Below are 12,186 nucleotides of genomic sequence, written 5' to 3' on the forward strand. Positions count from 1 at the left end.
CTCCCAGGTCGTAGTCCAGCACTCAACCCACTACACCACACTGGCTCTCCGTATCTGTGTGATCCTTCTGACATTTGTAGGCAAACCCTGATTTTTAAACCCTATGTGGTAGCTGTGCAACTGGACAGAATTCAGTGGCCTGCAATTTGTTAGGACACTCAGTGAGGGAGGACGAAGAGGGTTGGGCCAAGCAGGACTGAACCTTCTGCATATGCTGCACCTGTATTTTTAAATTTTTAATTTGTTAATTGCCTCATGCCTAGTGATCTCTAGGTGACTTACAACACATTTTAAAAAATATATAGTATAAAACAAAATTAAAAATATACAATATACAACATTTAAAACCCAAACAAAAAGGTCTAAGACAGCATACCAAAGGTCTGAGTGAAAACGAAGGTCTTTGCCTGGTGCCTAAAGATGGATAGAGAAGGCGCCAAGCGTGCCTTCCTGGAGAGAGCATTCCACAGCTGGGGGGCCACCACTGAAAAGGCCTGTTCTTGTGTTGCCACCCTCCGAGCTTCTTAAGCATAAGTCAGCCAGATCAAAATTCTGCACCCAAGGCAACCGAAATTCTGTGCAAAGAAAAGCTAGAATATGCAACCCGTATACATTACGCAAATTAAGCATTTTTTCATATATTTATGCTTCATTTGCAAAATGTATTCTGCTTCTCCCATTCCTAGGAAAGAGGCAAGCAGGGCACTGAAACCACACCCTTGACCTCTGAGATTTTATTATGCATTTTCTACACTTTCAGTGCTATCTTCACAACCACAAGAGCTAGAATGTTTTTGTTTTTTTTAAATTAAAACTAAGCTTCTTAGGAAGCTGAATTCTGTGCTCATCGTATCTTGCAGTTTTTCTGGACTTATTTTCAATAATGGGGTGTATATATCCCAGAGTACAATCTGCTTCACATTTTGGAGGGCAGGTGACTCTTGTTGAAAACAGGTTCCCAGGTTGCTGGGATGTTTAAATCCAACACTGGTGTAGATGGAGAGGTCAAAAGAAGGATTTTCTTACCTGTCCCCAGACAAGTTCCCCAAAGCCCACAAAGAGACACCAGAGCCATTGTTGTGAGTTCAGTGGGGAACAGCTGAATGGTTTCCCCCCAAACTGCACAATCATGATCTGTGTGGGATGGAAAAAGAGGCATAGTGAGTCAAGCAAGTGGGAGACCCATAATCCTTAATTAATTAAGCTTGCACATACACTACTGAGAATGAGTGGGCCCATGGGAGCTGGTGGCCAAATGATTATAACATCAGAGCCTAAGAGGAGCCTTGGCAGAACTGAATGTAGACCCAGGCTTGCACAGGAGGGAAATCAGGATCAGCTTCAAGTCGTAGGAGATAAAGGACTGGATCCAGAAAACTGGAATGGAAGGCAGGCATACAGGCAAGACTGCGAATAGAAACTGAGAGCGCTACCAAGGATACTTGACATTGTAAATGGGTCACTGGCAACAAAGGGTTTTTTTTAAACATTGGATTTCTCTTGGAAAAGGTATATCCAGATTAAATAGGGAAAAACTATGGGCTGGCATTTTGATGACAACAGCTTTGTGTGGACACTACCAAAAAGTCCGTGCATGCTTATTTATTTCTTTATTTATTAGGTTTATATCCCGCCTCTTCCTCTCAGTAGGAGCCCAGGGTGGCAAACAAAAGCACTAAATATACTCTAAAACATCATAAAAGCAGACGTTAAAATATATTAAAACAAAACATCCATAAAAACATATTAAAAGAAAACATCTTTAAAAACATTTTTAAGAAAGGTTTAAAAACATCTTTTAAAAAACTCTTTAAAAACACATTAAAAAGCAATTCTAACACATACGCAAACTGGGATAAGGTCTCTACTTAAAAGGCTTGTTGAAAGAGGAAGGTCTTCAGTAGGCGCCAAAAAGATATCATAGATGGCGTCTAATATTTAAGGGGAGGGAATTCCAAAGGGTAGGTGCTGCCACACTAAAGGTCCGTTTCCTATGTTGTGCAGAATGTACCTCCTGATAAGATGGTATCTGCAGGAGGCCCTCACCTGCAGAGCACAGTGATCAACTGGGTATGTAAGGAATAAGACAGTCTTTCAGGTATCCTGGTCCCAAGCTGTATAGGGCTTTGTACACCAAAACTAGAACCTTGAACTTGGCCTGGTAGCAAATGCGCAGCCAGTGCAATTCTTTCAGTAGCGGGGTGACATGTTGATGATATCCTGCCCTAGTGAGCAGTCTCGCCACCACATTTGGCACCAGCTGCAGCTTCCGAACCAACCTTGAGGGCAGCCCCACATAGAGCAAATTACAATAATCCAGCCTGGAGGTTACCAGTGCATGGACAACAGTGGTCAGGCTATCCCGGTCCAGAAACCGCCGCAGCTGAAGCTGGTAAAAAGGCACTCCTAGCCACTAAGGTCATTTGGGCCTCTAGGGACAAAGATACAGACCTGCTCTTTCAGAGGGAGTACGACCCCATCCAAAGCAGGCAACTGACCAATTATCTGAACATGAGAACCACCAACCCGCAGTGCCTCTGTCTTGTTAGGATTCAGAGTCAGTTTATCGGCCCTCATCAAGGCAACGGTCCAGGACTTGCACGGCCTCTCCTGATTCAGATGTTACAGAGAAATAGAACTGGGTATCATCAGAATACTGCTGACACTTCACCCCAAATCTCCCAAGGGCTTCATATAGATGTTAAACAGCATGGAGAATAAGATGGTACCCTGCAGCACCCCACCGCATAACTGCCAGGGGGCTGAAAGACAATCACTCAATGCTATTCTCTGAAAACAACCCTGGAGATAGGATCAGCACCACTGTAAAACATTGCCTCTGATACCCATCTCACCAAGTCAGCCCAGAAGGATACCATGGTCAATAGTATCAAAGCCGCTGAGAGATCAAGTAAAAATAACGGTCGCACTCCCCCTGTCCTTCTCCCAATAACGGTCATCCATCAGGGTGACCAAGTCCGGTTCAGTCCCATAACCAGGCCTGAACCCAGACTGGAATGCATCAAGATAATCTGTTTTGTCCAAGAGTACTTGCAATTGCTGCGCCACAACCCTCTCAATCACCTTCCCTAAGAAGGCGGTATTTGTGACAGGGCAGTAGTTGTCACAAACCGATGGATCCAGGGTGGGCTTTTTCAGGATCTGTTAGATCACCGCCTCTTTCAGGTCAGCTGGAACCACTCCCTCCCACAATGAAGCACTGACCACACCCTGGATCCACTCAGTCAACCCCCCTTGGCAAGCTTTAATAAGCCAAGAAGGGCAATGGTCAAGAGGACATGTTGCTGGCCGCATCGTTGCAAGCACTTTGTGCACATCATCAGGTCACATCAACTGAAACTTATACCAAGAAGTTACAGCAGATGTTGCACTGGACTATAGTAGATGTGGATGGGGCATCAAGATTGCCATGCAGGTGAGCAACTTTACCCTCAAAGTGCCTTGCAAGCAATTCACAGTGGGCCTCCAAAGGGTCTAAAACTCCATTTCCTGGAGTTGATGTCAACAGACCTGATGGCTACTTGATGCAATGGTGGCAGAGAAGTGGGCCTTCTTTGCTGCCCTCACCACTGCGCAGTAGGCATGGTTATGATGTCTTGCTCATGCCCAATCAGCCTCACAGCATGTCTTTTGCCATTTATGCTCTAGCTGATGTCCAGCCTGGTTCATTGCCCTTAGCTCACTCGTGTACCGAGGTGCAAACTGGGATCCACAATGCCGGAGATGGTGATCAGGGGCCACTGTGTCTGTTCCACAGTGTTATAAGGGCTTCAACAGGGTCACCTGCTCTATGTACTGGGAACTTCTCCAGGGCATTCAGGAATCCTATGGATTCCATTAGTCTCTGGGGGTGGACCATCTTAATCTGTCCACCACCCCTGCAGGGGAGGATTGGAGCCGTAAGTCTAAACTTCATGGTCTGACCATGACAATGGGGTGACATCCACCACCCCTTCTTCCATCTGGAGCAAAAACCAAGTCAAGGGTGTGCCCTGCCCTATGTGTCAGGCTGGTGACAACTTGAGACAGCCCTGTGGTTGTTATGGATGCCATGAAGTCCTGAGCCAGAACACCAGAGGCAGCCTCAGCATGGACACTGAAATCACCCAGGATTATGGTTCTGGGCTCCTCCAATACCATAGCCGAGACAGCCTCCGCCAGCCCAGTCAGAGAAACTTGTGGAGAGCAGGGTGGATGGCACACCAGCAACAACCCTAGTTTACTGTCTCCTTGGTCCGACACCAGGTGCAGGCCCTCACAGCCAGCTCCAAGACAGAGTGGTTTCTTGGTTGAAGTTCTGTAGACCACAGCTATTCCCCCCCATCCCTGCAGCCTGTGCTGGTGTTGCACCCAGATGAGCAAAGCTGGGTCAGATCAACTCCTCCCAGCTCACCCACCCACATCTTGGTAATGCACACCAATTCGGCACTTCATCCATGATCAGATCATGGATGAGTGTGGTCTTATTGTGTACTGATCTGGCATTAATCAACAACAACATACAGGCCAATGGGCACAGCAGATGAGCAACAAGGAACCTATCCATGAGAGGAAGGGGAGAGAGGGACTTCCGGGAAGGGTGACTTAGCCTGTGCCTGCTTTTGAGACGGGCTCCTGCCTCAAAAGAAGCTTATTCAGATATATCAGTCAGTTTTTTCTTTTTTTTTGACTGATTAAACTTCTCCCGGGTAGGGAGAAACGAAGAGATTAACCTCAAAGCCTATTTTTGTTGGGACGACCAGATCTCATTAATTTATGGGACGAGGTCCAGCCGACGAAGGTGGGACGGATTTTCAACAGCAAGCTCTATCTGATAAAGCGAACGTTCACCTTATCTTCTAAGAGAGAACGCACTAACAGGCAAGCACCCTTCTTTCTATATTTTTCTTTTACTTGACTTAAATTGTTGCTGTTTAAAAGAGATTTGCCAGATTGATCGGTTTTTGACATCTCACTGGGGAGCCGTAACTTCTCTCTGCTACGCACTAATTAATAGCTTATCTCTGTTTTTGTTGCAAAAAGCTGTCCTGGATTTGCATTCTAAAGATACACACAGAAGAGGGATTTCTATTCCAGATTTTTATTTTGAAAAATATTATACTGTTTTGAGACTACTCTCTTTTTGGTCTATTTTATTTTGACGAATCTGTTTCTTGACGATTGCCATTAATTGTTTCGATCCTGGGAACTGCATTTTGTTTACTTAACTATTGGAGAGATAAGGCTGTCTGCTCTGTTTATACTGTGATGTCACCAAGTCTGGAGTATTAACCCAATTGTTGCTGAAATAAGAAGTGGTTTCCCTATATTTTTCTTTTAAAATGGCAATTAAGAAAGTGGCTGAGAATCTGGAAATAACTATGTTTCAGAAAATAATGGATGAGATTGAGATAACGAAAATTGAATTGAGTAAAATGAAGCAGGAGATTAAAGATATAAGGGTCCCTGTGAGAGAGGTGACCCTGGAAGGGGTCCCTGTGAGAGAGGAGACCCCGGAGATTGGAACAGGGGTCCCTGTGAGAGAGGAGACCCTGGAGACTGGAATAGGGGTCCCTGTGAGAGAGGAGATCCCGGAGATTGGAACAAACGTGGAACAGGAACAAGATTTGGAGTCTATGGACTTTAGAAATAAAATCTATTGTTTGGAACTCAATGTTATCTCTGAAGAAATTAATGAAGATTCTAGAGATAAAGTTATCAATGGCATGGATTATCTTTTGGACTGGAATGATGTGATGGAGCCCAATATAGAGAAAATCTATGGAATTAACTGCAGCCATGTGACAATGGAAAAACTTTTAAGAGATGACCCAGTGTATTTTGAAAAAAAGAACAGAGATATGATTTTACAGCAGTATTTCAGCAACCTATTCAGAATGGATGGCAAGAAAATATTTGGGATAGAGGTAATTCCCATCAGACTCTTACTATATGACTATGGCTTTGACAGCAAGATTATTATGGAATACTGATAATGGAAGATTGGATATTGAAATTACTGGACTTAACAAGACTACTGAAGATGGAAGATGGAAAATGGAACTAATAGAGATAATAGAACAATGGCTACTGAAATTACTGAACCTAACAGATTCTGATGTGATGGATTAATTGAAATGTTTATTTTGACTATGGTTATGACAATAAGATTATCATAATTAGTAATGAGATGGATTAATCGATATGCTTATCTGGAAAAAAAAAATTGATAGATATATTTCTTAAAGAATTGAAATCTCTCTTTGACTTTTTGTGGAAAGAATAAAGTAATGTTTATGAGATTTGATGATTAAGTAAGATAACTACTGGAGGAAAGTGATTTTATAATATGACTTAAGAGACAGGATTGCTATATATTATAGACTTATAACTGATTTGATCTTTGACAAATGGGAAGTCAATATTTTACTCTTTATTTTTTATTTTTGTTTTTTTTTTTTTTTCTTTCTTTCTTTTTGTTTAACTATTTTTGATTTTGTTTTTTGTCTTTGAATGTTTTATGATTTTGTCTTGTATGTTTTATGAAAATTTGAATAAAAATTATTGAAAAAAAAAAAAGAGAGGAAGGGGAGAGAGGAACAAGGCATAGATAGCCTTGCTCTCATCGTCTATGGTAATTCACCACCTCCCCATGGCCACACCTCCCTCTACCCATGGTCACTGAAATTGGGGTGGCATCACCTATGTTCCTCCTTACTAAGACTCCTCTTAAACACCTGATATGGACCCAACAAGAGCCCACCAACAAAGCCTGCTTGAACCAGTTATCCCAGTAGGCCTCTGAGAGAATTGGGAACAGTCAGACCCACTCAATAACTTTCATACAGGGCATATCTACTTCCCCCGTCTCACACCCAGGGAGGGCCCTCCTTCTGCCAGTTGCAGCCTCTCACTCTGAAGGCATCTGGTGACTTTCTCCCACAGGGTCACCTGTAGGTACTCACTCCCAGGTACTCACTCCAGGGCAGGTCTTCTCCAGTCCCCCAGTGCTATAGCTGTTCCCCCCGCCCAGTGCAAGAGCTGCTGGGAAATGGGATCAAAGAGCAATGGACATTTACTCTAGCTGTGCCTCATTCCTCATCCTTCAAGAGAAAATAAACCTAAATACATATATCTTCACTTGCACATATCTATCTCGTGTTAACCTTGCCTGTCTCCCTTTCCTTCCCTCTCATTTTCCTCACTTTCAGCAGTGGGCTGTAAGCTCCTTGAGGCTGGGACCTGCCTATGTTCATTGTTACACAGTAAGATGTCTCACATATTGAAATAACAACAGCATAGATTCGTTGAGGGCAGGGGCCCGTGGAATTTCTTCAGGCACACTGTGCACTGACAGCACTGTATAATAAAAACTGTGATTAACATAAGAGTGTAAGAAGAGGCTAATGTCATTAAAAAAAACACCTAGCCACCCACTCATTCATCCTTTCACAGATACATATTTCCAGCCATGTATTCATCCCTCTTCCCTTCCCATCCATCCAGCTCGGCTCATCCATTTACTCCATGGCTGTACCTGTATGCCAAAGGTGCCCAGCACAATGGTGCAAAAGATGGGGTTGCCAAAAATGCCATCAAATACATTGCGCTCGCCATGAATTTTGCGGGCGTTGATCTCATTGAAGAGCTGCATCATGACAAAGGTGTTGAAGATGATGGTGTAGTGCTCCGAGGGTGGGGAGTGCAGGGGGGCATTGCGGCCGCTGTCGATGTCAAAGAAAATCTCGCCTGTGGGTGGGGAAAGGTAGTAAAGCAAGTGTATCACAGAGAGAATACCAGATCAGAAAACCAGACCTCTCCCTCCACCCTCTTGGTTTTAAACAATGGGCCCACCCCCACCCCCTCCAATTCCAGTATCATTAAAAACCCACCCACAAAGAGGAGGGTGAAAATGATAATGAGCTGGTAGACAGCATGGCCCAAAATATTCTTCATCATGGTGCGGGAAATGAGGGGTTTGTTGCGTCCATATGGCTTGCGTAGCAGCAGGGCCTCAGTGGGGGGTTCGGTGGCAAGAGCCAGGGAGGCAAAAGTGTCCATAATCAGGTTCACCCACAGCATCTGTACTGCTTTGAGCGGAGAGTCCTACAAGAGAAGTTGAGATGAAGGGGCCTTATAGCATCAGAACATCAGATAAATAATAGACAAGGGTGGCATTTTGATGACAATGATGTTAAGTAGATGTGAAAAACATGCATGCATCAATTCCACAATAAATTACTCTCTGGAAACATCCAGTGCCATGAAGCGAGCAGGAACTCCATGTTTGCTGTGAAATTCGTAGTTTTGTCCTGAGAGTCTGGAGAGCTGTGGAAAGTCAGGGTAGAGACAAACTTGCAGTTCTGCTGGCTTCAGAGCGTCTCTACCTCAGTTTTCTGAACACGAGGACACACAGTGCTAGTCAGACTCCTCCCTCTTTTACTCCAAAACCTCATAAGTTGCAGCTCTAGCACATTTTACCTTGAAGTCAACTCAACGCAGACGTTAAAACTGATTGGTTATCAACCCTGTTGCTACTCCAGGTGTGTCCAGTGAAAACATTTTGCTGTAGGCTCAGGCAGACACAATGATTGACTCAATGCTTTGCTGTAGGTGGTCCTAATCCGCAGTGAGGAAGGGAGATGTGTCCAGCCGTGGGCAGAGTTGTTTCAAGATGGAGCCAGAGAAAATGGTCTGGCTGCTTTTAAAGCAACTAGTTCAGCCTTTCCCAACCAGTGTGCCTCCAGATGGTGTTGGACCACAACTCCCATCAGCCACAGCTAGCATTGCCAATGGTCAGGAAAGATGGGAATTGTGGTCCAACAACATCTGGAGGCACACTGGTTGGGAAAGGCTGAACTAGTGTGTCTGCAGCCTCAGAGGATGGGCAGAGAATATTTATTTTGGTTCAATCCATTTTGCAAAAATTTGTTAGGGCATGCCAAACAAGAGACTGGTATTAAAATCATTCACAAGACTGGTTCAATACCCCAAAATACACAGGAAAATACTTTCATGTTGACTTCAGTGTTTATGTAATCCCTCAGTCACCACGTAATGAGATCTTTCCCTTCTGATCTTGTAGGTTGCCAATACTTGTTTTCAGAGCTTGGAAAAGTTACTTTTTTGAACTACAACTCCCATCAGCCCAATCCAGTGGCCATGCTGGCTGGGGCTGATGGGAGTTGTAGTTTTAAAAAGTAACTTTTCCAAGCTCTGCTTGTTTTTCCCTAGCTGTGAGGGAAACAGTCAATTAAAGGGCTCTCAAGATTATTTTCTTCCCTTTCTCCCCACTGTTGGAACTGTGGGAAATGCAACTCAAATTGGGTGGGTTTGCATGTCTGAGGGGAGATAGAGAGGAGTCGTCCAGGTTGCTAGGCTGCACCTGTCCTTTGCTCATCTGCTAATCTTCCTTCCTGCAAACTGATACCTGTTAGGGATGCTGACCAGACCTTCCAACTCTCCTTCCTGTTTCTTCTCCATCTCTTGGAGAGAGACAAAATCTTTGCTTTGTCTCTTCAGATGTAGCATGAGGTCAAAGACCATGACTGCTCTTTGTGACTCCAGCTTAGCTAGTTAGATAGAACTGGAATCCTTTTCCTATTGTGTATTTATTCTAATAAAGTAAGCTTTTCTTATTTTACCAAAGTCTGAAGTCTCAGTGATATTAGCAGAGTAAAAGTCTGCTACTTTAGAGGTAAAGTTAAATGCACACACGCAGACTCTGCTCTGCTGCTGCTGATCTAAAACCTGACTCTGCTAACACCCACAACCTTCTCAAGACACAGCTCCACAGAGAAATTAATTCAGTTCAACTATCAAGAAAACACACACACACACACATATCACACATGCTTCAATGTTCAGTCAATGAGTCAACTTAATTAATTGATTTTTAAAAAATTAATCAGCTAAAAAGATGCTGTCATCAATTGGGCTGCAGAAGTTTTTTTAAAAATATTAATTTCACTTATATTATTCAAATTATTATTTTCACACTTTAGAGCTGGGTCAACTTGTAGGTGTTCATACTTTGCTCATGTGCTGAAAAGTCCAGTTTTAAGGGTGCTGGAATGTTTTTGTTTTTGTTTTGTTTTGTCTCTGGAGTGTCTAATCCAAAATAGCAAAGGAGATGTTCTCTTTTCCTCTTTCCTTCAAGACATCCAGGCGCTACCTCACAGGTTCTCTTTGGAGTCTGGTAGGCAACTACTCCTGAAGGGCTAAGTTATCATCCCTCAGAATTCTCTTCACTTCCCCAACATTTTCCTCAGAACATGGAGCTGGGCCTCAGATCGGCTTCCTGACTGACTCTCAGGCATGCTCCTATAAGAGAGCCTGCCTTGTCATCCTCCAGGAGCCACATATGATATAGCAGCTAGATTTAGCATTTATCTAATGTCTGCTCTGCAAACATTTATTTTCCATGCACCCGGCCATGATTATCCCCATATGCCTGCTCTTTTCCACAAAGGTGATGAGAAGTACCCTATAACTCCCAAAGGCCCCATATGTGACTTCCAGTTTCCAGGCAACGAACTGCTTTCAGCAGGCTTTCACTTGAACATGCAAGGTCTTATAACAGGGATGGGGAATGCACACAAGTCCCACCCCCAATGTCCCAAGACAGGCTGCTCTTCAGACCTTTGTGCATGTATTTAGTATTAGTATTAGTATTCCACCCTTCCTCCACAGGAGCCTAGGGCAGCAAACATATCAGTACTAAAAAAAAAACTAAAACTGCTAAGAAAAGTTAAAAACAACCTCCTAAAAGCAATCACCTACTCTCAACACTAATAAGATATTGCCAAGGTCTGAAGAGGATTTACGTGCATTCAGCTGAACAGGTTCAAAAACTCTCTCTGCAATCAGAAACCCTAATAAGGGCTCCCACTTGTGGGAAAGTTTCTAAGCACATTCAATCAAACACACTTAGAAATCCTCTTCAGACTTTTGGGCTAAATGCAAGAAGGTCTAGACAGGAGCCCACGTGCCCAGGGAAGCTGGGGCAGGACTTGTGTGTGTGCCCCCATGCCTATTTTCAGACCCTGCATGTGTAAACCTCACGTGTCAACACACAGCTCCTGTTTCCATAATTTCCTGTTCTGATCTTGCCAGTGATGGCTAGTGCCCATTGGGATTGGTAGGGTAGAAGGCAGGACGTCCAACAGTAGGTGGAGCCAGAGCCAATGACAGACAGAGTCATTCCCTGACTGGTTGTAAGTAAGAAGGCAAGCAGATGGGTGCTGGCTGAGGGCAGACTGAGGTTGGTGGGGCTGTGCTCCATTTGCCCTAACAGACCAACCTCCACCGGGTTTTGCCTGTGGCCTGCCACTCCTGCACAGTGATGAAGCCTACCTGTGTGATGCAGGCTCCAGTGAAGGCCACAATGACTGCCACGACGTTGACTGTAAGCTGGAACTGCAGAAATTTGGAGATGCTGTCATAAACGTTGCGGCCCCACATTACTGCCTTGACAATGCTGGAGAAGTTGTCATCTGTCAAGATGATGTCAGAGGCCTCCTTTGCCACGTCAGTGCCTGCTATGCCCTGGAGATGTCACAAAAGTACATAGTAGGTACTTTTTAGCAAGAATCCTCTGCTTTCTCCCTCCCATGGGCTCAGTAGGTGAACATTTTAATAGCACTTTAGTCTCATTGATGCACAAAGACTGAGCCAGCAGTTCAGAGTGGGCCTCCTTCTGCAAGAGTTTGCATGGATTCTGCCTTCGTCATCCCTTGTCAGAAAGGATGGGCAGCTAAGACATTGTTCTACTGACAACCTGACATTAATTTCATGACTTTCTCCTCTGCTTCCTTTCCTTTTGGCTGGCATGATTTTCCTTGCCAGAAAAATTCTGAACACTTTTCTGTTGGGAACTAGACAGGTAAGTTAGTTGCACTTTTCCCCAATGAAATCAATGAGACTTACGTTTAGGGATGGGGAATCTGTCTATTTTAGTTTTTCTCAGTTTTTCATTTTTCAGATCTTAAGTTCACTTCACATTTCCACATTAGTTTGTGATTTTTTAAAAAAAGTAATTTTCATTAATATATGCATATTTTACCTTAGCATAATACATTTTTGTATACATTATTTGGCTGGAGAACTGCATTGCAAAATTAAGTGAAGCATGAATTCCAAGGATGGCTGTGTTTTAGTTCACATATTGTTTCAGAAAGTGTGAAT

At 43.7% G+C, this 12,186-nt stretch overlaps 1 protein-coding gene across 18 annotated transcripts in view; it reads right to left on the bottom strand.

Annotated features, from left to right (window-relative positions):
• Positions 1–12,186, bottom strand: part of ATP2B3 (ATPase plasma membrane Ca2+ transporting 3) — a 100,790-nt gene that overhangs the window by 25,497 nt on the left and 63,107 nt on the right. For 16 of the 18 annotated variants that reach the window (XM_061614240.1, XM_061614236.1, XM_061614241.1 and 13 more), the window contains 4 exons: positions 11,356–11,547; positions 7,893–8,106; positions 7,538–7,749; positions 1,027–1,134 (listed from right to left, as the gene is read on the bottom strand). In XM_061614240.1, the coding sequence (XP_061470224.1) occupies positions 1,027–1,134; positions 7,538–7,749; positions 7,893–8,106; positions 11,356–11,547 (726 nt within the window). The remainder of the gene's footprint in view (positions 1–1,026; positions 1,135–7,537; positions 7,750–7,892; positions 8,107–11,355; positions 11,548–12,186) is intronic. The other 2 variants (XM_061614239.1, XM_061614234.1) reach the window with 1 other exon arrangement.

The sequence above is a fragment of the Rhineura floridana genome, chromosome 3 (assembly GCF_030035675.1).
Source record: "Rhineura floridana isolate rRhiFlo1 chromosome 3, rRhiFlo1.hap2, whole genome shotgun sequence".
NCBI classification, from domain to species: domain Eukaryota; kingdom Metazoa; phylum Chordata; class Lepidosauria; order Squamata; family Rhineuridae; genus Rhineura; species Rhineura floridana.